The sequence below is a fragment of the Lipophrys pholis genome, assembly GCF_963383615.2.
Source record: "Lipophrys pholis genome assembly, chromosome: 16".
Classification (NCBI taxonomy): domain Eukaryota; kingdom Metazoa; phylum Chordata; class Actinopteri; order Blenniiformes; family Blenniidae; genus Lipophrys; species Lipophrys pholis.
Genome location: NC_137634.1, coordinates 22,833,016 through 22,858,276, shown reverse-complemented (window position 1 = coordinate 22,858,276; position 25,261 = coordinate 22,833,016). Strand labels below are relative to the sequence as shown.

At 46.8% G+C, this 25,261-nt stretch overlaps 3 protein-coding genes across 4 annotated transcripts; all 3 read right to left on the bottom strand.

The window, feature by feature from the left end:
• Positions 1-785: 785 nt before the first annotated feature.
• Positions 786-5,547, bottom strand: pwwp2a (PWWP domain containing 2A). Its single transcript, XM_080484047.1, has 2 exons — positions 4,678-5,547; positions 786-3,500 (listed from the first exon to the last, which is right to left on the bottom strand). The coding sequence occupies exons 1-2, from the start codon at positions 5,535-5,537 to the stop codon at positions 1,595-1,597; spliced, it is 2,766 nt and encodes a 921-aa protein (XP_080340173.1). The 5' UTR covers positions 5,538-5,547; the 3' UTR covers positions 786-1,594.
• Positions 5,548-11,572: 6,025 nt separating this feature from the next.
• oatx (organic anion transporter X) lies at positions 11,573-19,790 on the bottom strand. Its single transcript, XM_080484049.1, has 15 exons — positions 19,704-19,790; positions 19,452-19,619; positions 19,302-19,375; positions 19,094-19,223; positions 15,896-15,999; positions 15,650-15,804; positions 15,404-15,572; positions 15,176-15,299; positions 14,990-15,105; positions 14,841-14,895; positions 14,581-14,740; positions 14,313-14,421; positions 12,346-12,424; positions 12,141-12,268; positions 11,573-11,773 (listed from the first exon to the last, which is right to left on the bottom strand). Exons 1-15 carry the CDS (start codon positions 19,728-19,730, stop codon positions 11,665-11,667), a joined length of 1,707 nt encoding a protein of 568 aa, XP_080340175.1. The 5' UTR covers positions 19,731-19,790; the 3' UTR covers positions 11,573-11,664.
• Positions 19,791-21,386: 1,596 nt separating this feature from the next.
• LOC308122308 (deoxycytidine kinase 2-like) lies at positions 21,387-25,252 on the bottom strand. Of its 2 annotated transcripts, none has more exons than XM_080484061.1 (8): positions 25,040-25,252; positions 24,579-24,697; positions 22,909-22,992; positions 22,656-22,765; positions 22,254-22,401; positions 22,050-22,165; positions 21,866-21,965; positions 21,387-21,786 (listed from the first exon to the last, which is right to left on the bottom strand). In XM_080484061.1, exons 1-8 carry the CDS (start codon positions 25,140-25,142, stop codon positions 21,760-21,762), a joined length of 807 nt encoding a protein of 268 aa, XP_080340187.1. In that variant the 5' UTR covers positions 25,143-25,252; the 3' UTR covers positions 21,387-21,759. The 2 variants fall into 2 exon arrangements, with proteins under 2 accessions (XP_080340187.1, XP_080340188.1); XM_080484062.1 differs by having other exon boundaries at positions 22,050-22,153; positions 25,040-25,237.
• Between the last annotated feature and the right edge of the window lie 9 nt (positions 25,253-25,261).

Here is a 25,261-nt window from a genome sequence, read left to right as displayed (position 1 = left end):
CCACTGGCCTCCAGAAAACGGTCAAACTGAGACGACCCGTCACTCGATGGTTGGAGGACCCCGGAAAAAAAAAATGCTATGCCACAGATTCAAACCTGATTACCACGAAAACAACCTGCCAAATACATTTGTACTCTTCTTATAAATATATAGTCTTCATTTAAATAATTGATTATGTCTATGTGACCTCATCCAGGGGCTCTGACCCCGCCCACGGCCTATCAGCCAATCCCTGCGCAGGATTCTGTCAGCAACTCTTCAACGTGGCGCTGCAGAGAGAAAGAAAATGTAGGATTATGTAGGATTTACGATTCATGAGAAAAATCGGTACTTAGGAACTTTCATATTCACTTGTTTGTTGATGGTCTGAGTGACGTTCAGCAAACAAACTAACAAACAGTAAATAATTTGCCAACGGAAACAAACAAACAAAAAAAAAAACTTCCTTTCACGCTCAGGTCTGCATTCAAAGGACCTGTCACCATGACAACTACAGGAAGAAGATCAGTTGCATTAAGATGTGGAATCAGCCGAGTCAGTTTTGGATGCAAAACCAGCCGAGTCACAGTTTTGGATGCTGAATCAGCAATAAGTTCTGGACGTGCAACCAGCTGAGTCAGTTTTGGATGTGGAATCAGCTGATTTGTCAGCTCTGGAGACTTGTTTACCGAACATCTGTTTGCAGGTGAGAAGATCTGAGACCTGCAGCGGCAGAGTCCAACTCGAGACCACGAGAGGAAGAGAGACAGGTTCAAATGACGAGGACGAGGACTCAGAGAGAAGTTTGAGAGTTTATTCAGAGATTTCAAACAGGAGAAAAAAACATGTACATAGCTCGACTAGAGGCCAGACTCTCTGATCTGCAAACAGACGGTAAAAAGAGACTCCAGCTTCATCATCATCATCATCATCATCATCATCATGAGAGGGCACAGCAGCTGTCTGTCTAACAGTCAGTGTGTCCTACCTGTCCCCCCTTCCGGCCCGGGCCGCTCTCACTCACCTCCAGACCATGTTTGGGAACCCGGGCCTCAGCCCAGACAACACTTTGTGTTCACAGTTTCTTTCAAAAAACAAAACAAAAAAACAAAACAGAAACAAAACTGAACTGAAAGGTACATTTTTCAGTCGGTGGTCGTCGCTCATCAGCAGGTGAACCGTCAAGCGACCAAAACCTTAACCTGCGCCTGAGTTTCACCGAAGAACGGCAAGAAAAACAGCAACTGGACACACGTGATACCGTGCGACTCGTCATATTAACCTCGAGTGCCACCGAGGTTCAAACGCCATCGGGTTAAACCCTGAAAAAAACGACGACATGACACTGATTGTTCCTGGTTTCAAACGTGGCGTTGTCTTTTGGAGGGTTGCTGTGACGGTGAACAAACTGTCACCTGCTGATGCCGACGACCTCTGTGATAGCAAGCCCCGCCCCGGGAAGGTCACCCTCCTGTCTGTCTTAAAAAAAAACACATGAATTTCTGCAGAACTGTGTCAGTCTGAGGGCATAGCTCCTCCCACCTCCTGGTAGGGGCGGGGCATGTGTGTGTAGGGGGAGGGGGGGGGGGGGGGGGGGGCGCTGCAGAAGCCGATGTTACGTCTCAAACTGTGTGAGCAGTGCTCGGACTTCGGGCGTCAGCTGCTTGGCAGCACTGGCGGCCTCAGCAATGGCGCGGCGGTACGGCCCCTTCCTCTTGCGGTCGAAGCGCGACTGGAAGGTCTCGAGAAACGGCGACAGCTGGGCGAGCGGCAGGAAGGACGTGGTGGGTGAGCCGAACCACGAGACACGCGCTTCCTGCCGCACCGCCAGCCCAGTGTCGCCGCGCCGCACCACCGTGATGCCCAGCACGCGTGCTGGCCACCAGGGGAAGCCGTAGATCTTTGCCCAGACGATGTCGCCAACGCACACGGTTCGGCCGTCAGGCAGCGGACACTTGGACACGGACTTGGAGAAGACGGAGGACGACGATGAAGTCGAGGAGGAGGAGGAAGACGTGGAAGACTTTCGACGCCTCTTAAGGTCGCCCCCCTCCTCCTCTTCCTCACCACCAGCCGACGTCTCCTCGCTGTCCATTTTTGGAGGAGGAGTGTCTTGAGCAGCGGAGGAAGGGCAGTGAGGCACTAACAAAGAGGGAGGGGGAGGGGCTGAAGGGGGAGGAGGGGAGGAGGGCGGGACTCCGGGTGGGGGGTCAAAGGTCTCTGTAGAGCTGCACTCTGAGTGAGAGGAGTCCAATGAGGAGGAGGAGGAGGAAGAGGAAGAAGGAGGAGGTGGAGGCTCCACCTGCCAATCACCCCTGCCTCCTGTCTGAACCACCTCCCCCTCCTCAGGTGGGTGGGGCTTCAGTGTCTCCATGGCAGCAGTGACTGCACAGGAGGAGGGGGGCTCTGAAGAGGGAGCTGGTGTAGGGGATGGCGGTGTGGAGGAGATGGGGTCTGTCATAGGGGCGGGGCTTAGTGTCGCTTGAGGGGGCGAGGAACGGATGGGCTGTTTGGGTGGGGGGGAGGAGGAGGAGGAGGAGGAGGAAGAGGAGGAGCTTGGTGCCTGACTGTCATCGGTACGATACCTTTGAGGTTTGAGGCGCATTCTTGGTGGGAGCGTGGTGTGGGAGGTGGAACCAGCAGGGGTGCCGCTGAGGTGCTGCAGACGACGGGTGAAGTGGACCTTCTGGTTGTGGTTCTGCAGGGCGGCTGCTCGAGTCACAGCCTTGGTGCGGTCCTGGTTCTGACTCTTGCTATGGTTTTGATTCTGGTCTTTGGACCGGCGATGCGGTGGCGGCGGCTGAGAGCTCCTCGTCAGCTTCTTGAGAACCTGCCGCGCCTTGGAGCGCTCCACCGCAGAACCTTTGGTCAGAACCTTCTTCGAGTTCAGGCCGAGGCGCATGCGGCTGGATGAGGCGGAGGGCGTGGAGGGCGCCACGTCCCTCAGGATGCGGCGGGAGGAAGATGACGATGATGGTGACACTCGCATCCCTGATGATGAGCGCCGGTCTGCAGCGGCGCGTCCTACCCTGTCGTCGCTCCTCAGACGTTTGACCTCAGCGGAAATCGGTCCGTCTGCTGGCTTCCGCCGCCGAGACGCTTCCTCCCCCCGTAGGTCCACTGGGCCCCGCCGCGCCTCCCGCTGCCCGGCGGGCGCCACCACACCTTTGCATTTATCACAGAGAACCTGGCGGGGGCGGAGCTTGATGGCGTTCATGATGGAGGTGGGCTCCTCACAGCGATATCGCCGCTTAGGCCGCTTGATTTTGCGCGGCGGCGGCTGAGGTAAGGCCTGGTTGTAGGTGTCCCTGATGAACAGCGGAGGGGGATACGCCGCCCCCTCCTGAAACAGAGGTGGCGGTTTGGAGGTCCAGGGGTGAGCGGGCGGCAGGGGCGTGGCCGAGTCCTCCTCCTGCTTTGTGGACGGGTCATCGTTGGTCACCAGCTGCAGAGACACGGCAGGTCGACTCCTGTCGTCTCGTCTGGGAAACACCGTGATGGGAATACCGTACGGGCCGAACCTGCCAACGAACACACACACACACACACACACACACACACACACACACACACACACACACACACACACACACACACACACACACACACACACACACACACACACACACACACACACACACACACACACACACACACACACACACACACACACACACACACACACACACACACACACACACACACACACACACGCCATGAGAACCTTGGGGAGTCAAACATCTCCTGGTTGAGTCAGGTGAGGTGAAACTAGCAGGTAAACAGATGTTCAGGCAGGAAGGCAGCAACTAGGACCAGGGACTGCTGGAAACCTGGTTTTAAACAGTTTTTACAGTAGTTTTTAACTGGTTTAAGAACCAGTTTGTAATTGGTTTATGAACCAGTTTATCACTGCATATAGAATAGCTTTAAGGTGGTTTATAAAGTAGTTTATAACTGGATATGGACTAAGTTTAAACCAGTTATGAACTAGTTCATAACTGGTTTACAAGCTAGTTTTGAACTGGTCTATAAACTAGTTATTTAATAATTCATAAGCCAGTTTTAAACTAGTTTCTGAGCTAGTTGTAAACAGTTTATTAAACTAGTTATTGTGGTTGCCAGCTGGTTTAGAGTTGGAGGAGGGTTAGTACTATACTGGCATGGTTTTTTTTTTTTTTTAACTGAACTAAAATTACAACTTTTGTAATCTGGTTTGAGGTTGGTTTCAAAAATGTATTTTAAAGATAAAAAAAAAAGAAGAAAGAAGCAAGTTGAAGCTGCTTTTAAACTGGATGGAAGGTGGTGCTACACTGCTTTACAGTTGTTTTTGAACTGGTTCCAATATGGATGTTAACATTAGTTAAGCACACTTTTGAGGAAATTACTTCTTATATGATAATCACGTATTATTCATAGTTCATCTCGCCACTCACACACTGGAGTAACTTGTCACTACTGACCTGAAGCTGGCGCCTCTATAATCTCATATGATGCATTCATAATCTTGTCAAGTCATTTATTTTTTCACAGATTATCTGGAGGTTTTTCACTGCTGATGAACAAACAGAAGCACGTGTTTGTGTTGAAGTGAGTTTCAGGTGTTTCTCAGGTGAACCTGGTTCTGGTGGCGCTGCTATGACGTCACACGTCACGTCAACAAATCGGTTGTTAAAACTCGTGATGTGGTCGAAGTTGTACCTTCTTGAAACGTCCATCAGGACCCCGGAGAAGACCCGGTCCCCGACCCGGAACGACACCACCAGCGCATCATCAATGACGTGGTCCAGGGAGACCCGGACCTCGGAGCCGGGGCTCAGGTCCTGCAGCGGCAACCCGGGGTCCGGCCCTGAGGACGAGGAGGCCTCCCCGGCCGCCTCCAACACCTGCCGCTTCTTCGGAGACCGGCTCGCCGGGGACGCCGGTTCCGAGGCTCCCGCTGATTTCTGTCCGTATCCCTGGTCCGGATCTGGTCCGTCCGGGACCGACAGGCAGTCCTCGGTACCGTCCGACACCGAGTCCTCCGCGGGCCGTAATTCCGCCTGCACCCGGGCCGTGTAGCCCCGGTCCCGGTCCGTGGTTACATTGGTGGTGGGTTCGGCCGGTTCGTCCAAAGACAGGCCGGCTTCGGTGACGGGCGGCGGCGCCGGGAAGGAGTGCAGGAAGACGGCGGAGGGCTGCGTGTCCGGCGGGATGCTGCGGTACGCCTCCTGCACGGAAACGTTCCCGCCGCCCTCCGGGTCGCCCAGCGTCCCGGGAGAGAACCGGTCCACGGTCCGGTCTATCGACAGGATGCTCACCGGGTCGTCGGTAACGGGGCTCTCAGGCGGTGCTTTTCCCGCCGCGGGCTCCAGCTCTGGCCCGACATGGCGGGCCTCCCCGTCCCGTTCATCTTCCTGCTCCGCGGCCGGGCCTGATTCCCACCGATTATCCGGTGCCGGTGCGACTACCGGCAAACCCGTGAATTCCGGCCCGGACTCTTCCGGGCCGTCGTCGTCCGTCGCCGCTGTTGTTATTGTCGGAACCGCCGCAGCTCCTGGCTCTGCAGCCACGGCCGCCATTTTCTTCCGCTGTGCTGCCGAGCATCACTTTGTCCCGCCCCCCACCAGGCGGCCAACTGCGCAGCCGCACTGTCATTAGTCAAATGCCCTGTCAATCAAAAGAAACGCTCTGAAGCGCTGTCTGTGATTGGTTGATTCTGTCAGAGGGCTTACTTCATTCAAGTGACCACCAGGGGGCGTCCGACAAGAAACAAAACAACACAGCCAGCAAAGATCAACACACAGCTGTTCAGAGACCAATCAAAACACAGCTGATAAGCAACCAATCATAACACAGCTGATAGCAACCAATCACAACACAGCTGATCAGCTCAGTTTTGAGATACATACTCTATATATTAGTGCTGTCAATCGATAAAAAAAAGAAACAAATTAATTGTAAAAAAAATAAATAATTAATTGCGATTAATGGCATTGTTTTTCTACTGAAGACTGAAGCTTGTAATGGATATTTATTCTGAGAAAACCACGGAATTAATATTGACTCAACACAGGCAGACTATATTTAAACATTAATTAATTAATTTATAAACATCTAACATAAGTCTGGGTTTTGTTAGAGTAAAGGTCCACCACTTTGAGGATTTGAATATTTCAAGAACCAAAGTTGGGAACTTATTACATGAACAAAGTGGCAATAATATACTGTATAATATGTGAGAGCAAACACACACGCACACTCACACACACACACACACACACACACACACACACACACACACACACACACACACACACACACACACACACACACACACACACACACACACACACACACACACACCGTACAGAGGAGAGCCAGGGAAAGAGAGAAAGCGGAGAAATTAATATTTCACCCGCAAGTATTTCCTCCAGCTTTAGCAGTTTGGTGGCTAATGGTCAGCCAACCTGGCAACATGCTGCTTTGCTGCAGAATTACTACTGTGGTCGTTAAATCCGGCTTTACAAGGTGTGCTAATGTCTTTCACTTTCTCAATCAGCCCTCAGGGAACTTTTTAAAGTGAAACTTTCTGCCTTAATATTATTGCAAAGTGGAACAGGCAGTCACACACATTACTCAGGGAAAATAATCCAAAACGAACCAATCGGCTCAATCAGCACAAAAATATTAGAAAAAATAGTGGAGGACGTAAAAACATCAAAGTATTTCTCCATTATCTTGGATTGCACCCCTGACCTGAGCCGTAAAGAACAGCTCTGGGTGATTGTGAGGATTGTGTCCCTTGAAAACATCCCGGAAGTTAAAGGACATTTCATGGGGCTTCTTGTGGCGGAGGAGTCCACAGAGGAGAGTTTGTCGAAACGTATTTGTTAATGTTGTTCACAGGCATTCTTTAATTTCAAAATAAAGAAATTCTGTTGTAACTGTAAAGCTGGATTTCATTTTTCATTAAACGTGTAAAAAATGCTATTTGTGGTAGAATTGGCTGCAATATAAGGGGCACGGCTGTGTGTGTGTGTGTGTGTGTGTGTGTGTGTGTGTGTGTGTGTGTGTGTGTGTGTGTGTGTGTGTGTAACAAGAATAGACATGTCTTGTCAATAAATTTATACATTTACTTTTTTTTATTTTTCTGCACTTTTATTAACTTTTGCCACCTCTGCTCATTTCTGTGTTAGGGCAATCTAGGTAACCAATTAAAAAACAAACAAAAAAACAAAACAAACTATAATAAATATAGAAATTGTATTTTTGTAACGAGGTCACAGCTGGCAAGGCGTCTACCAACTCAAAATCCCTTCGTCTCACTTGCGATTCTCAAATATATGTGAGTCTTACGAATTGACTGGAGCGGCCTTGTTTTGATATTTAATAGCCCAACTGCCCCTCTGTGAGAGACAAAGGACATGATGAGTCTTAACTGGGGCTGTGACAGGCTTGTCTTCTGGTTACTGCCAGGAGTGATGGGCTGATGAGAAAATGAGTTTCCAGAACGTAGAGAGAGCAGCACACGGTTTACTGATGTCACCAGAGTGGGGCTGGGAACATAGACGTACAGATGCACTCACACAGCAGACACACAGGGATCACCTGCCTGGAGACAGGGTGGATTATAGTGGAATTAGTGGGCGCCGTGTGACTTGGCGGTCGACCGAGGGTCCAGGATCTGATCTCCTGCCTAAACTCGTACAGTGGAGAGCACGAAGAAGGCTGAGGGCACTGATATGGACACGTGCTTTTACCCCCACGTGCATGCATGTACTGTGCACGCACACACACACACCCACACACACACAGTGTGAACGACTGTATGTCTTACGAGGAACTACTTTTTAACCTCACAAAACTCCTCAAAGAGAACTTATGGCAGATGTAGAAGAAGAAACTATTTTTTCTAACTACATGTTTTTGTGCTTTCCCAGCAATTGATTAAGTACATTGTGTTTGTGTTTCTTAAGAAAAAGAAATATTTCTACCCACCGTAAAGCAAGTTTAATTCCTCAAGCTGAAAACTAAGACTTTAAAACATTTCGTCAACTGTTACGTTGAACCAAGCAGGAAATGAAGAGCGGCCCAATAAATATGTGTTTGTAATTACCTGCCAACAGTCAGAAACTAAATAACGCCTGGTTGTAAACATTTCATTGCCTTGGAAATTTAACCAAGTGGTTGTGTTATTTTATATTACATTATCTGAATACGTAACCAAACAGAGATTAAAAGCTTGATTTCGTCTTGTCTGACAGATCCTCTGTATTTTCCTGTTAATTATTATCTGATAGACCAATTTTACTGTTGTTTTTCCCCCGTTTGCTTGTTTTGTGTTCCAGCTCTGTAACCCCATCTACATGGGATGGGAACATTTGAAAAGTTTTAAAGTTGAGTCACTGTGTGACTGTAATAGATTCAGGTGATTGCTGAATATACTGTGTTGTTTTGTGTTCTAGTGTACGTTAAGTTATTAAGGAGGATACTTTGAAGTTACTTTGCTGCCTAGGAAACTATTCACTGCTCAGAAACAAAGATTATGTGACTAAGTGTGAAGGTCCTGACCTCTGAATGAAAGTTATCCAAAGACATTTCAGATTGCAGAGGTGGGAAGTGACATTTTCCCTTTTGAAAAGTTTGTCTGTTGGTCAATTTATTACATGGTGAATAGTAAAGTGTCCCTTTTATTGCAAATTCTTATTATGTTCTACAAAATATATATATATTAACAATATATTAAAATATATTACTCTTTAGTATTCCTCTTCTCCTGTCTTTGTGCATGGTGGATATGCCATCATGATGGAATCCATCCATGTGGCATAAATTAAGTCTTTATTTATCTCTATCAAGGTACCTTTACCTTGTCTTAAGAGTGTATTATACATCTTATCTTGGTTTTGAGAGATACTCTTACATTTAGTTCCCGATTTGAGTTGAAATTGAACCTTAATTTATCCTGTATTTTGTACTTTACACGTATGAATTTTACAGTTTGAAATGCTTGTTCCCCTTCACTGAAGGCTAAAACCATCTTCATTAGGAAAGTAAAATGTCTGTTTAATTCATTTATGAGAGGTAAAAGCAGCTAAGCTGTAATGTATGTACATTTTGTTAATTAAAAAGGATTTATTTCATTAATTTTCTCTAAAATGCAAAAGCCTATGTTAAATTTTTTTTTAAAAATACAGAATATAAATAAGTGAATTCATTGATGCAATATAAACACACAATTGTAATTCATTGTAATACACTTTGTTAAAATTTAATATTTTCACAACTTGAAATAATTATTATGGAAATTACCATGATGATCTACACGTGAACTGTATTGTTTTGGAAAAGACATTTTAATGTTGTACAACACTTTCAATGAATGGCCCTCAGGAGCTGTTCCCGAGGTTCCTGTGTTCCCCCGAGTTCCCTAGGTTCCTGTGTTCCCCTTAGTTCTTTAGCTTCCTGTGTTCCCCCGAGTTCCCTAGCTTCCTGTGTTCCCCCGAGTTCCCTAGGTTCCTGTGTTCCCCTTAGTTCCCTCGGTTTCAGTGTTTTCCTTTGTTCTTTAGCTTCCTGTGTTCCCCTGAGTTCCCTCGGTTCCTGTGTTCCCCTTAGTTCCCTAAGTTCCTGTGTTCCCCTGAGTTCCCTCGGTTCCTGTGTTCCCCCCAGTCCTTAGCTTCCTGTGTTCCCCTGAGTTCCCTAGGTTCCTGTGTTCCCTAAGTTCCTGTGTTACCCCCAGTCCTTAGCTTCCTGTGTTACCCCGAGTTCCCTAGGTTCCAGTGTTCTCCTTAGTTCTTTAGCTTCCTGTGTTCCCCTGAGTTCCCTCAGTTCCTGTGTTCCCCCCAGTCCTTAGATTCCTGTCTTCCCCTAGTTCCAGTCCTGTCGATGCCTGTCCTGTCAGTCCCTGTCCCGAGTCCCTTTGGCACTGGTTACCTTCTGTCCCCAGTCCTTGGGACACATTGGCTTCCGTCCCCAGTCCCGTGGCTGGGTCCCATTGAGCCGGTCCTGCCTCTCTGCTGGGAGGCCCAGGACGACGACAGCTGCCTCTTTGCTTCTCCGGGGGGGAAGGACGCTTTCTGGCCCAAGCAGGGTCCCCAGCAGTCTTGATGGCGGTTGAGATGCCCCAGAGGACTTAGCTTTCTGTGTCCCCCAAAGTCCTTATTTTCCTTTGTACCCCTCAGTCCTTAGTTTCCTGTGTTCCTGCGAGGAGCTGGAACCGGCCGTCCGGCTCTCGAGTCTCCGCCTCCGGCTGGGAGCGGATGGCACGTTTTTCTACAGCCGAACCCTTGTGGGTTTTATTTGCGTGTCGCCATCTGTGCCGGTGCTTGTGGTTTCACTCTCAGATCCAGGTGCTTGTGGTTTCACTCTCAGATCCAGGTGCTTGTGGTTTCACTCTCAGATCCAGGTGCTTGTGGTTTCACTCTCAGATCCAGGTGCTTGTGGTTTCACGCTCAGATCCAGGTGTTTGTGGTTTCACTCTCAGATTCAGGTGTTTGTGGTTTCACGCTCAGATCCAGGTCTGGGTCGAGTAAAAAATAGTTGTGACAGCTGATGGTGGGAGCAACTTGTGACGAAGCACCTTCAGTCCCAAACTCTCCTTTAACGGAGGCACAGTGTCGAAGCAACTGTCCTCAAAATGTGGCACACACAACAGTGAAAAGTCCTGCGGCGTCCATTGTTGTCATGTCCGTTGAACTTGACTCGTCCATTGATCGCGGCAGACGGCGTCTTTCGGGAATTTGAAAAGGCTTACTCCGTCTGATCGAGCGTTCGAGCAAAAGCCTGCCACAAAACGCCCCGGCATATTCGCCAAAAGCTCGTACCAGCAACACGAATTGAACCGAAATAAATCCACCGCAACGATAATAGCAATGTAGTATTGCAGAGTCAAGTCCTTCTCCTGGGACGTCACTTCAGCTTTCTTGTCCAACCGCCGACATTCGTGAGGAAATTATTTTATTCAACAGCGCAAAAATCAATCAAAATAAAAATGTTGACTTTCAAATGCACGTCTAGCAAAGGTAAATAAACCTTTGACGGTTATTTTTAAAGGGAAAAATTAATAAATTAACATGCGATATGGTGTCATAGGCACTTTAAGTTGGTGTGGTTTGTTTAATACCATTTTTTGTCCACTAGAGGGGGCCAGTGTCTTTCAGCTGGGGAGCTTTAAATACACCTTAGAATTCCTTTCCGGGGACGCTACCGGATAGAAGCACGCATTTTTTGACGGTTGTGTGGAGAGGTTTGTTTTATTGGCATTTTAAAGAATTTTAAAACATGTTAATCTGAATTTTGAAGTTTACTGAATTTATTGTTTGAAGATGTTTGAGATTAATAAAGCTGTAAGGGGTTTTTTACTCTGATCGATTGCCTTGAAACGTCTTTTTGTTTTTACTGCCGACAAACAACATACGACGCGCCATGGAAGTCTTCCTGTAGCAAGTACCGTCCGTATCATGATCTGATAACATGACATTACAGATGTCATACTGATTAGGTTTTTTTTAAATTGTAAAATTTATTTCACTGCAATATACAGGTCCCAGCCCCTCTGTTGTATCTGTGTCTGTGATTGGAGGGGAGTTCTTAGTTACTCATGAAGGCATCCATTCTCAATGAAAAAAAAAAATCTTTTTAATTTCTTTGTGGATATCTTCACATATCTGATTGGCCAAAGTCCAGTCATGGAAGCACTCTGATTGGTCACAGGGCATTGAGACCAGTCCCTTCTGTTTCCTTCAGCTCTTTTAAACACATGTCCTCCTTCAGAGCCACGCCCTCTTTCTGCTGGGAGGCGGAGCTTCTTCCAGACCTTCAAACAAACAGTTAGTTATTAGCTTCCCGCAGCGCTTCTAGGTATATGACAATCATTGTGTTTGTAGGATGATTCGGCCCTCTGTGCAATGTGACTGTTTTCCGAGAATGCGGTTAGAAAATGTCTGACAGCAAATCGTGCTTGAGCGAGAGACGCAAGTGACTCGCAGCGGTCTGCTTGTTATTTTGGTTACGGCGAGTGTATGATCATTGTAAGCCTCTGCTGCCACAATCCCACGTTTTCCACTTTGCAACGCTGGCTTCATGTTAGCTATCTTCTTTTAGAACAGGTCGAAGGTAATGCTAATGAAAATGCTAACGATTGCAATGAGGCTAACGGCAACGTTTGTTAGCTGTCAGCTCACCACTTCTCCTCAACGTCTTCAATGGTGTCAGGAAGTGGCAGGTTGAGGGTCTCTGGCAGAAAGCAGGCGAAGCACCCAGCTAGCACCGCCGAGCCCCCGTACACAAGGCTGGGGAAAGCTGGGAATACCTGGGGATTGTAGTCAGTCACTATCGAACCACCGTGTGAACTTAAAGATTCAAATGTTTCCGGGTCAGTGACGTCACCTCGTCCAGGATGAGGATGGCGGGCGCCGCCATGCTGCCGACCCGTGCCATGGTAGAAACGAAGCCCATCCCAGTCTGCCTGGAGGCACAGAAACACGCCACGTCACCATGGAAACAATCAAACACGTCTCAGAAACAACTGTAAGACAAGATTCAGTTAACTTCGGGTCTTCATCCAAACCACCATTATAGTCTCTACACTATATGTTTCCCTCATTGTCATTCATCCATACTGACCTGATATTGGTAAAGCTGTGGTTATTCGCCTGAATTTGAACCTTCTACAGCATAGCATTGCCCTCTGACAACAAATACACATTTCTGGAAATGACACTGTTCACTTCAATTAAAACGTCACGGAATATGAGATCATGTCACGTCAAAATTGAAAACCAGACATTTATACAGGGAGAGTTGTACAACGCTGGAGCAAGTGTCCCTCTCATTATTGTACTTGCTCAGGAAGAAATCCACTCGACCGGTTCTGTTGGCAGCAACAGATTACCAGAAGTCAATCTGATGTCTGATGCTGAGCTGAAGAAAAACAGACAAGGATCTTGTCATAGAGAAGACCTGTGTGGTTGGGGAAACCATTTTGCATGTGGTGAAATGCAGTGGCGGCTGTGCATTTCAGATCGAGGCCTTCACTAGTGCTGGTCTGACTCATCTACCCCTCAATAACTTTTTTTATGGCTACAAAAACCATGCTACCATGCAGAAATGCAGTATAAAAAGCCTTTGCATTACAGATAGATACTCGTGTAGCCAGAATAAATACCTTTACTGATGGAAAAAAATCCATGTTCAGTCTCTCCTTCAGCTGTAGCTGCATAAAATAGCGGCTGCTTTTCCCGAAACCTCTGGGGGTCGAGGACAGTGACAAACGTCAGCTTTTCGTGGTCTTGAAAATAATATAATGACAAATAATATAATCCTGAATCCTGCCACTAAGTTTGTAATGAGCACAGATAAAGTGCACCGGACCTCTGAGCTCAGCACTGTGGTGCGTTCAATGACCTCTTAGAAAAGTCCGTCTTAAAAATTGTTTTGACGAAGAATCTGCAACCAAATGTCTTTATCTTTTCCTTTAGTCATTGTGAGTTGATAAAACCGCTATTAAATAAACACAACTATATTTATGTTCATGCAGCTCGCTACAGATGCAATCAGCTTGCGCTGGAGAGTGAACTCTGTGACTATCCAATCAGAGGGCTTGAATACACTGACGTCACGCGAGGCCTTCTAGAAGGCCCTGAGTCGCCAATATCAAAATCTGATTGGTTGAAGCAGCAGCGTGACCGGTGCTTGTTTAACACTGCAGACGCCTGCAGAATTGAAAGTGAAGGCCTCAGGCAGATTTCTTTACCCGGCAACAGGTGATGGCTAAAATGTGATTGGTTAAAAGTTTTAATATGGAAGTACACGTCTGGAAGCAGCACAGCCGGGGAGAAGCTATGAGAGGAACCGGACAGACCATTTGGAATTATTTAATAAGTATTCATGGACAAAATATAATCAACATCAGTCTGTGATTCTGATATTTTATCTTAGGCTTTCAGAGAAGGCCTTGCAGGCCCTGACAGCCCTCCATGGTGAAATGGTATAACTGCTCAGTCAACCTTTCCGGTACCCTTCTCTGCCCTGTCGTCGTGAGAAAGGACAATAAACATGTGTGGGATCAAAGAAGCGTTACGATTGGCTTACACACCTTACTGACATGATAATTGTGACCGCCTGGTTGTTTAACGGGAGAGATTGCATTGACAATGGTAAGAAGTTTGACACATTCAAGTCATACATCGCAGAGAGTCTGTGTAAAAGTTGAAAGACTATGGAGCACAAGAGAGGTCGTCCAACTCCTCCAATCGCAGGGGCATACGAAGATGAGGAGAGGAGTACCCCCCCATCTTCATATTCATCTGTTTAGTGTTGTGGCAGGATGTTGATCCTGTGTTTGATGGAATCACCTGAGCACGGTTGGGTACAACTCTCCAGTGTACAGGTAGACTGTGGTGAACGAGGCCGACGTGAAACCTTTACCAAGACACGCAAAGGTGGTCCGAAGAGTCTGCATGTCTGCAGGTCAAAAGTCAAAGGTCAGGATACGAGTAGGGATCCCATCACAATCAGGATCCAGATCAGAATCAGTTTGTGGTTTAGGATCAGCATTAGAATCAGGATCAGGATCGAAATCTGGGTTGAATTTGTGCAGGGATCAGGATCGGTATCAGGTACCTGTTGGAACAAACATGTTAGCGAAGATGATGATGGCTGATAGGAAGAGACAGGATGCCTGAGAGACCCGCCTCCCAAGGTAACTGAGCATGCCCAGAGCCAGCACTTTGGCGGGAAAATCTACGGCTCCAAAGATGATCTGCATCAGGTAAATACTCACCTGGAAGGAGCAGAACCACAAACCTTGACACAAGCATAGCAGTACCAGAGCACAAAACTACAGGAGTACAAAACTACAGGAGTACATGTATCAGACTCACCCCGAATTTCTGCAAGTCCATAGCCAGACCGTAGTAAGCAAAACTGGTGGCAAACCTACAAGAAGAACAACAAATAAACTTGTAGGTTTGTAAGAAATAAACACGTGACTAGGTAACCATTTGAACACTAAAACAGGCCAATTTCGAACCAAACAGCAACCAGACAGATGGAGATGCGTCTCATGATGGCCGTCTTCAGCAGATCGACTGCCGTGTACGTCATCCGACTGGACTCGATTTCCTTGCTCATGTGGGAGTTGAGCACCTGTATTCATAGACACTCCCTCAGCACACGAGGTTATCATGCCACTGTCGACTGCAGAAAGACACGTTACCTCCATGTTCAACTTCTCAACCATTTCAGGCTTTCCGTTGATTTGAGCGACTCTGTGAAGACATTTCAGGGCTTCCTCTGAACGCCGATTCAGAACCAGCCAACGAGCAGACTCCGCAAACCACCTGACCAATCACAGAGCACACAAGGAGACACCTGGCCGTTCACAGAGCACATAGAGTGACCATATGACTATCACTGACTGAGACTTTTATTTTGAAAGGCTGACCAGCAGTATGTGAAGAACAGGAAGAGTGGCGCACAGATGGCCACCTGCAGCTTCCTCCAGTCTCTCAGCCAATAGGCGAGACCCGCCAGGATCATCTGACCAAAGGTGAAGAAGAAGGACGTGAGCGTGCCCACTGTCGTCCTCTGTTTGGTCGGAATCCATTCCACCTCTGGAAGACAGACAGGTGAGATGCAGACCGAGAGACAGGCGAGACCCAAACAGGCAGACAGACTGGTAATCACGTACTCAGCGATGCTCCGTTCAGGATCACTCCAGAAACCGCCATTCCACTCAGAAACCTAAAGATGCAGTAGGCGGTGTAGGTCGGAGAGAGGGCGGCGCAACAGCCCAGCACACCCAGCTGGAAGTACGACCAAATCAGGACTGAACGCCTCCCATACCTGGTGAGACAGACAGAAACACGGAGAGTCGGCAGTCGGACGCCTGTGACGGGCGACTGGAGATGAAAACGGACTCGGAGAAGTGACTCACCTGTCCGATAAACCCCCGAAGATTATAGCTCCGGCTAAAACTCCGCCCATATAAATGGTCTGAATCATCTGTTTGAGAGGACGGAGCGAGCACACCAAGCCCCACTGCGAGAGAGTCAGACCGGGGAAGGAGTGGTGAGAGGGGGCATAGAGAGACGGTTCATTGGCTGTAGATTCAGGTCCGACAAAAACATTGAATGTCATTGAGCTGCTTCGGCTCAGTAGGAGTGATATCCTTCCTGAGCAGTAGGTGGTAGTAGTGTATGCCGTCAATTTAGTTTCAAAAACACAAGCGCATAACAACTGCAATCGCGTGCAGTTAGACCACTTTCTGCACTCTGGCTGTCTCGGTCTGTGCGCTGGCTGCGATCTGTCGGCACTTTGAAGTGGGTCACTGTTTCTTATTAATGACAGACTATCAATAGAAATAATGATTAGGGTTTTAATATTACTTTTTAAAAAATGATTTATGTTTCTATAAAAAACCCAGATGAAGGAAAATTAGGCATTGACCAGATGTCAGTTTCGCTGGCACAGTAAAAAAACAAACAAACAAAAAAAATGCCATCATACATTGGTCCCAGTATAAAACCAAATGAAATCTGAGAGATAAAAATGTAAGACGATTCATACTCTATAAGATGAAGAAGAAAGTTCGGTACTCCGGGGTCTTGCTGAACAAAATGACATAATTTTCTTTGCCCAGCTCCTTCTGGCCGAAAAAATATGGTCCGGGACGAAGTCGGTGCCGCACTGCCAAAACTTAGGCTCTGCCGTGTGGTACACATGCGTGTCCCAGCTCGGTAATGACTACGAGTCATATTTTAATCATGTATGAGTCCCACAGCTCGTTAATATGATGGCGGGCGGACTTACGTGATGCACCTGAATGCATCACTCAAAGCTATCAGCTCCTGCAGTCAAAACCAGACCAACATCGTGGCTCAGACAAAATCTCTCTGTTTTATTAGTGAAACAGTTCAGAGAAATGTATTTCTGAAAACATTGGAAGCGAGAAATAAGCTGTGCAGTTGAAAAGTCAAAACGCCACTTCACAGATGTGTGGCTGCCATGAGGGGGCGTGGCCTACGAGTTCAACAGCTTCTTCACGGAGTATTAAGTCTCCTGCATCACAGCCCAACTTTTCTTCTTGTTCTTATAGGTTCTTATGAAAGTCTGCAGGGCCCCCCCTCTCAGCCCCCCTTAATGAGACAGGAGCCCCCCGTAAAGCATATTATTTGTGAAATTTTGGGGGGGGGGTCTCTGAACTATTAGTAAAATGCAGTTTTTTCTTGAGCATTTCCTTTTTGTTTGTTTTCAGTTTTGTCATGATCATGTGTTAAATTCTCTTATCCCCCTCTTATTTTCTGTATACACACTTCCCCTTGGGGATATTTTGCACAGCCTTAATGTCAATTTCTATTTTAATGCGGACGACACTCAACTATATTTTCAGATAAAGCCTGGCAGTACAGACACTTCCTCCATCCTTTCCTGCTTGACAAAGTTAAAGAGCTGGATGACAGAAAATTTGTTACTATTAAATTCCTCAAAACCAAAATCCTTTTTGTGGCCTCTTATGAGCCAAGTTGTAGTTTTAGTGCGAGTGATTTTAACAGCCTCGGCTCCAGTCTGGGTAGCTCATCGAGCAATGTGCCGAAAGACGCCCGCAATCTCGGTGTCATGTTTGACTCCGACTTGTCTTTTGACTGCCGGTGACCAAGGTGGTTCAATCCTGCTTTGTGCCACTGAGACGGCTCGCCAAGATCAGGTCATTCCTCTCCCCAGCAGACCTGGAGAAAGTCATACACGCCTTCATCTCATCGAGGCTGGATTACTGTAATGCTCTTTATTCGGGCAGCAGTAACCGCCGTGTCCAAAGGCTGCAGCTGGTGCAGAATGCTGCTGCCAGTTTTTTAACATTCACCAGGAGGAGTGACCATATTTCAACAATCCTCTATGCACTTCACTGCCTGCCTTTCAGTTTTAGAATAGATTTAAAAATTTTACTACTTGTTTTTAAAACCTTGAATGGTCTGGCTCCCCTTTATATCAGAGATCTGCTAACTCTGTATGAGCCAGAACGCTGTCTGACACCCTCTGGCAGAGGCCTACTAATGGTTCCACAAACTAGACTCGTTACTAAGGGTGACAGAGCCTTTGCTATACGGGCCCCTCGGCTCTGGAACGCCCTGCCAGAGGACCTCAGACAAGCAAACTCATTACTCTGCTTTAAGTCTGGTCTTAAAACTCACTTCTATCGCTTGGCTTTTATAAACTGAAATTCTTTTGGTGTGTTTGCTCTTTTCCTTCTGATCTCTGTATTTTAATCTTGTAATTTTATCGTGGTTTTACTGTAAAAGCACTTTGCGACAATGTTTTAGTTTGTGACAAGTGTTATACAAATAAAATTCGTATTATTATTATTAAATTAGGCTATTTTTATTTATGAGGGTGAATCTTCACTCTTTCACTTTAATAAAGCTGCCGGCCTACGTGCAGTTCTTGTCCTCACCATTGAAGTGTGGGGGCGCTCTTCTTTAACCTCACTTTAAATCACACTGCCGCTCAATTTCAAACAGGGAAACCTCGTAAATTTCGCCTTGCCTAATAAAAGTAAGCTGGAGGACTCTGAGGAGCAGCAACATCAAGCTGATCCAGGTCTGTGGTGGCTTCTGTCTGAAGGTAATGTCCATGAACGGTATTACTATTAAGCACTGTGTTGTATAAGATGGTGCTGAGGACAGGATCTCTGGTAGTCTGGACCTTTTTTTTTTTTCCTAATTCTGATGGTCATGCCTGTTTGGTGTCAATTATTGGATTGTTGATGCGTGTTAATGTATTTCGCAGGTTATTTTGTGCATGTTAAATTGGATTTGATTCCCGGTTGAGTTGCTCTTTTCTTTTTTCATTGACATTCATATGACTTCCAGACAAGACGTCCATGCAAAGTCCAGGAAATTCATTCGGTAACTTTAATTGTGGCTTCCCTGAAGAAGAATGAATGAATTAATGACCGAGGTGAGCGCCCTCGAAAAGCCGCAGTATAGTTCGCACACTGTGCACGCGATTACAGTTTTTATATGCTTGTGCTTTTGGCACTAATTTGACACCATAGTAGTGAGTCAATGTTAATAAAACGGAGTAAAACTAATTGATCTGCAGTGATTCGTGAATACTCAGCAGTGATGGCGGTCACCTCAGAGACGGTGGTCTCGAAGAACTCTGAGCGGTCGAAGGTCCATCCATCCACACATCCCTCAGTCTGCAGATGGCTGACATTAGAGGAGCCGTTAGTGGCTAAGAGCTGCCACTGAGGCGCCACGTACCTGAAGAACAGGTGGGACAGGCTGTGATGTCACAGTGAGCTGGCAGGTTAGGACCACACAGAGATGACACAACCATACCTTCTGCAGCGGTCCAGTCGACTTCCTGTTGAATCCGTGGGGATGAAGACTCTCAGCATTTCCTTTTCATCCACCTGAAACAAGCAACCACAAACCGAATCCACCACTGGAACCAAGTCGTCTGAAGACAGTTTCTAGGTTACCAATTACCTGGTGAAGCTGTGACAGGTTGAGCAGACTGTAATTAGCCGGCAAACTGCAGTGGTGGTCAGGCACTCCTGATACAAAGTTGTTGAGGAGGTTCTGACCGGCCATGAGCAGACCCGGTAAGCTGATGAGAATCACATGGAGCCACTGATATCTGCCGAACCCACCGGCCTTGAAAACCGCAATCAGAGTGGAGACACGGGTCACACAGCTGCAGGGTACACATCTGAAGAGGGGATCAGATCGCCGCCTCACCTCTTCCAGAAGCTCAGTAAATCCCATCTTAACCACAACAACAGAAACCGGAGCAGTCTTCTGGCGTTCGGGAAAACGTTGACAGAACAAACCCTGAGAATAAAACATGGAGACGTCGTCAGCACAGGTTCAACCATGGAACCTTCACAACCTTCACCAAGCGTCCCATAACGTCCACCAGAACGGTTCTACTTCACGTATCTTGACCTGTTTCAGTCGGTTTGAACGTGGTGGTGGTGGTAGGGTTACCTGGAAGTAAGGTTACCTGGCAGTAGGGTTACCTGGCAGTAGAGCCAGTTCTGTGGTCGGGTTAGCCGGTGGGGGTTAGCATTAGCTGTTGTTGCGGTCTGCTGAATGTTCTTACTGGATTATAAAGTCTGAAACTCGAAAGAGGATTTTCTGTATAAATAAGACAAAGTGTACTTACAGAGCGGTGCTGCCGGACCTGCTGATCATCAAGGGGACTGAGGGCACTGAGGGGACTGACGGAGGGAGGAGGAGGAGGAAGAGGAGGAGGAGGAGGACCAGTAGAGAATGAATGACTAAACAATAAGTTACTCTGAGCTCAGACACTCCGAACACGAATGTAATCACCATCATCATTGTCATGTTGTACCAAGGTTAGTGAGAAATAAGAGTGTCTGCTGCTGAAGTTTCTGCATTGAGGGAGAACAATGAAGTGGAGTGACAATGGAGTCGTCTGAAGAACAGACGTGAGCTGGGAGAACCCAGCTTTGATTCTTTTCTTTTTTTAAATCTGAACAGAGCCTGTGGATGTGTGTAAGCATGACTAGGGTTGACAGAGAGGGATATCAGCAGTGCACACTGTGAGCGTCCATGACGAGTGTACAGTCTGATGTCTGTCCTTCATCACCACCACCACCACCATTATCATCATCATCATGACCGAAGTCACAATCACCATACTGATGGTTTGTTTTCATGTTCTTGTGTCTTGCTGAGTTTTTCCCTTCTGGAATTTGTCCGACTGAGTTTGATCAACAAACATTTCAGCATGACACGCACACACACACACACCGTAACAATGAAGACAAATCTGATTTCTTCCTTTCGTTTGCATATGCAGCTTTTGTGTTGACAGCTACCAGCTGTTACCAGATGTTCCTCATTAACCAATCGACTATTATCGCACTTCCACCTGGGTGCAGGTAGAAGCCAAGCCCCCCGGCCCCCTGCTTTGGTGGGTTTATGGCCTCGTGTTGTGAAATGCTCACCCTGAACTAGTTTGATTGCTCATTGATGCCGAGTGCCCGAGAAAAGAAATAGTCTTGAGGTCATCTTGGGTCTATGGACAGTTGGACAGCTGCTCACAGCAGTGTGTGTCTGTGCGTGTGTATTCCCTTGGCTCATGGTGACTCGACATCATGTCTGTTGAGATTTCACCATGTCCATGTTGAACTTTAACACCAAACCTCAACAATCATTCAGCCGCTCTTGAACTTCACGGCCTCCTCACTGCCCCCTGCAGGGCTCCATCGGTACATCAACCTGACACACGTGTGTTCAAGGTACCAGTACTTGGACTGTTAATGTGCACTTGTACTGCCATTAATGTTTGACTTGCTCAGTTTCCTGTTTGTGAATGAACATCAGAACAACGTTTCGGCGTAAGTACCAAGCTGCAGTACAAAGTTTTAAATTGCATAAATCGAGACACTTCATCAGTTTGAGTTCATTTATTCACATTAACTGAACGAGTTGGATCCTGAAGGCATCACGGTGTGTCCATGGTCACCCTTGATTTAGCATTAACAGAACCTTGAGCATAAATATATAACCAATAAAAAGTGGATCAAGTATAAAAATGTGCACACACACACACACACACACACACACACACACACACACACACACACACACACACACACACACACGAGACTGTAAAACCGGAAAAACTTTTGTCCATTGACGCTTGAGTCCTCTTGAGTCCTCTTGAGTCCTCTTGAGTCCTCTTGAGTCCTCTTGAGTCCTCTTGAGTCTTCCGTAAATCGAAATTCACTGCCAACACGCTGAGCTAGGATTGATGGGTGAGGCCTCACAGCGTGCTGAGGAACTCTCGGACCTGTGGACAAAAAGAAAAAGGTCCATGAAGACTTGCAATTAAAGTGAAAATCTCATCTCATCTCTAAAATGAGAGGCACCTTGTCGACGATGGCTTCCCGTTTGATGCGGTCGTTCTTGAAGTCGTCGTCGACGTTCAGAACCAGAACCGGGACCTCGTTCAGGTAATCGAAGTCCAACCTGAGCTCAGAGGAAAGGGCACTCAGAAGTCCACTCGGAGCTACCCCACCCTGAATGCACCACCAGACGGTTCTGAGCGGTTACCTGAGGGTCCGGTGGTGGAGCCACGCCTCGTGTTTGAAGTGAAGCTGCTCCAGGTACTCCAGAGGAATGCCTTGCTCCTCCTCGCGGCCCCGGTGCAGCAGCCTCTGCATACAGCGCTGAAATTTACACAGACACTTGAAGGCAGCACGCAGTCACTGTGTGTAGTTATAGCAGTAGTATAAGCAGTGTTGTAAGTTTTAGTACCTGTGGTGCGGCTCTCAGGTAGATGATGGCGTCCAGGGCGATATCCGTTTCAAACTGGTTTAATAACCAGGTGTGCCAGTCCTGGTAAACACTGAACTCGGTATCAGTCAGATCTCCACTTTCAAACAGATTGGAGGCAAATACATACCTGCACACAAAGTACACACACTCACTGTAGTACTGTTATTGCATTAATACTCAGTTACTGTAGTCGACCACTGTGTGTCATGGGAATAGTTACCAGTGTGAGGTGGGACTAGTTACCAGTGTGCAGTGGGACAGGTTACCAGTGTGAGGTGGAATAGGTTACCAGTGTGAGGTGGGATAGGTTACCAGTGTGAGGTGGGATAGGTTACCAGTGTGAGGTGGGATAGGTTACCAGTGTGAGGTGGGACTAGTTACCTGTCTGAGTAGACCGAGCGCTCGAAGAACTGAACAGGATTTTCTGCCTGCTGAAGTTTGACTGAAGGAAACTGAAGTTGAGCTCGAACTCTGCTGAGACACGCGTAACTCTGAAAGACAGGCAGGTGAGGGAGGAGAGTTGGTCACAGGTCTGGAGGACGGAGCAGTTCTGTCCAGCGAGGTCACCAGTGTTGAAGTGTTAATGCAGGCCTGTGGTGTCGTGTCGAGACGAGATGGAGGAACATTTAGTTACCTGGAAGGTGTAGGACCAGCGGCTCGGCTTGCTGTACAACATCTGCAGCAAGTTTCCTCCACTCTTCTGAGAGGAACTCAAGTCCTGCAGTAAACAGACGAGTAAACACAGAGGCTGTAAACAAACTGGTGGGAAGCAGACGAGTAAACACACTGATGGCAAACAAACAAGTAGATAAGAAGGTGCTAAACAAACAACAGCAAACAGGTGGTTAAAAGACGTGTAAACACACAAGTTGTAAACATACGAGGAAATAGCCAGGGGCCTGTACTACGACACAGTATTTTTCTTGTGGTCACTTCAAAGATTAAATTTGGGTTTTTTCTGCACTACGACGCTCGCTCACTTCCCACCGGGATAAATCACCGTGGTAACTCTGAATGTCGAACCTGCTCTGTACGATGAAGCTGAATTTTCTCTCATCGAGATAACTTTAAGGATTAACTCTGGGTTTCCCGTACTACAACGCTCGCTCACTTCTCACCAGGATAAATCACCCCGGTAACTGACGCTGAATGTCTAACCTGCTCTGGAGCAGGTTGTGTTCTGGATAAGAGGTCAAAGCCCCGCCTCCTGACCAATTAGATCTCTTGAAAAATGACCCACCCAGTCTTCAATGATGGTGATTGGTGCGCAGGTTGAGTGCTGAGCTGGAGCAGAGCGGAGATGAGAAATTAATTCAGAACGATCTTTTTGACATAATAAAATAAATCCTGGTCTCTGAGGCTTTGGAGGAGGTTTTTGTTCTTGACTTGTTCCAGGTCTGTTTATCTGTAATAATGAGGTTAATGATCACACCTGACAGAACTGCAGGAACATGAATTTATGGAGCGCAGAACAACTTTTGTCGTCACGGTGATGAATTAATATTCCAACATAAAACACAAGAGAAACTCAGCCTCAAAACAACTGGATGGAAAATTTAAACTAAAAAAAAAGAGCAGTGAGGAAGTTCAGCCTGAATCATTTCTGCTGTAATAAAGTGAAATTAATTGATCAGAGGAGGTGCTGTCCGTTTATATCTCTGATAAATTTATATTGTATAATCTCACCATGTCAGCATTAACAAGTCAGGAATGTTCTGGCTTTGGCTGCAGCAGCAGTGTTGCTTTTAGCTGCTGGATGTGTTTTAATTCTTAATTTTCTCAGAGAATAACTGCCCCTTCAGTAATCTGTAAACTACGCTGCAGGATTTCTCTGTGTGTGATTGGTCAGATGCTGCAAACTCCGCCCCTTTCACGTGAACGCGCAGACGTAAGTCTGGGTCAAACCAGCGAGTTGTGACGGTGATCAGGATCACGCACATCTGGATAAGTCCACCCAGGAAACAGAGGGAGACCCTGGATAGGTTGATCAGGGTTTGTAGTGCAGGCCACTGTGCTCAACAGACGAGTAAACACACAGGCGGTAAACATAAAGTGGTAAAAAGACAAGTAAACAAACAGAAGGTAAACAAACCAGTAAACGCACAGATGTCGTAAACAAATGAGTAAACAGACAATTCAACAAACAAGAGGTAAACAAACAAGTAAGGACACAGAAGTGGCAAACAGACGACTTGAACGTGGAGTTGGTAAACAAACATGTTAACATACATGTGGTAAACAAACAGATGGTTAACAAACAGTTGGTAAACACACTCATAGCAGGCGTGATGCCTTCAGGTGTACCTGGTACATGTCATCACCCTCGTTCTGGACGTTGCACCATTTTCCAATAGGTTCAGGAATCACCTCCCAGTCCTCTGACGCCCCCTGCAGGAGGCGCACGAAGGTGGACTTTCCTGCAGCTGCAAGGCAACAAGCAAACAAAAACATGCAGTATTCATTACTAATTGCTAATGCACAGAACACTGCTTCTAATTGTGAACGAAAAATTTCTTCTTTTTTACAGTAAAACACTATCCTTGAGAAAATTCACAACTTTGTACACAAAGTACTTATTCAATACATGAAATTCTACTCATACAAAACAGTGACAAACACAGTAATACTTTAACAACATGCAGAACGTTAACCTGGTGTAGCGTTACCGTCACTAAATGAGTACAAAAGTAATAAAAAAAAATACATAAAGTGTATTTCACAGTTGAATACGGAGCGGTCAGTCATAAATTCAGTGGTAAACTGACCAATGTTTCCCTCGATGGAGATCTTCTTCAGGCGGCGGGTAAAGCTGCCGTTCCGCGGCGGGGAGGCCGGAACGTTGCACTGTCTCTTCGGCGGGGTGGCCATGTTCTGTTGGGTTCGGTTCTCTCAGGGTTTCTGTGAACGGTCTGCCGCGCGGACAATGACTGAATGACAGGCGCGCAGATTTGATTTCTCAAATCGAACCTCGCGCGCTTAACAGACTT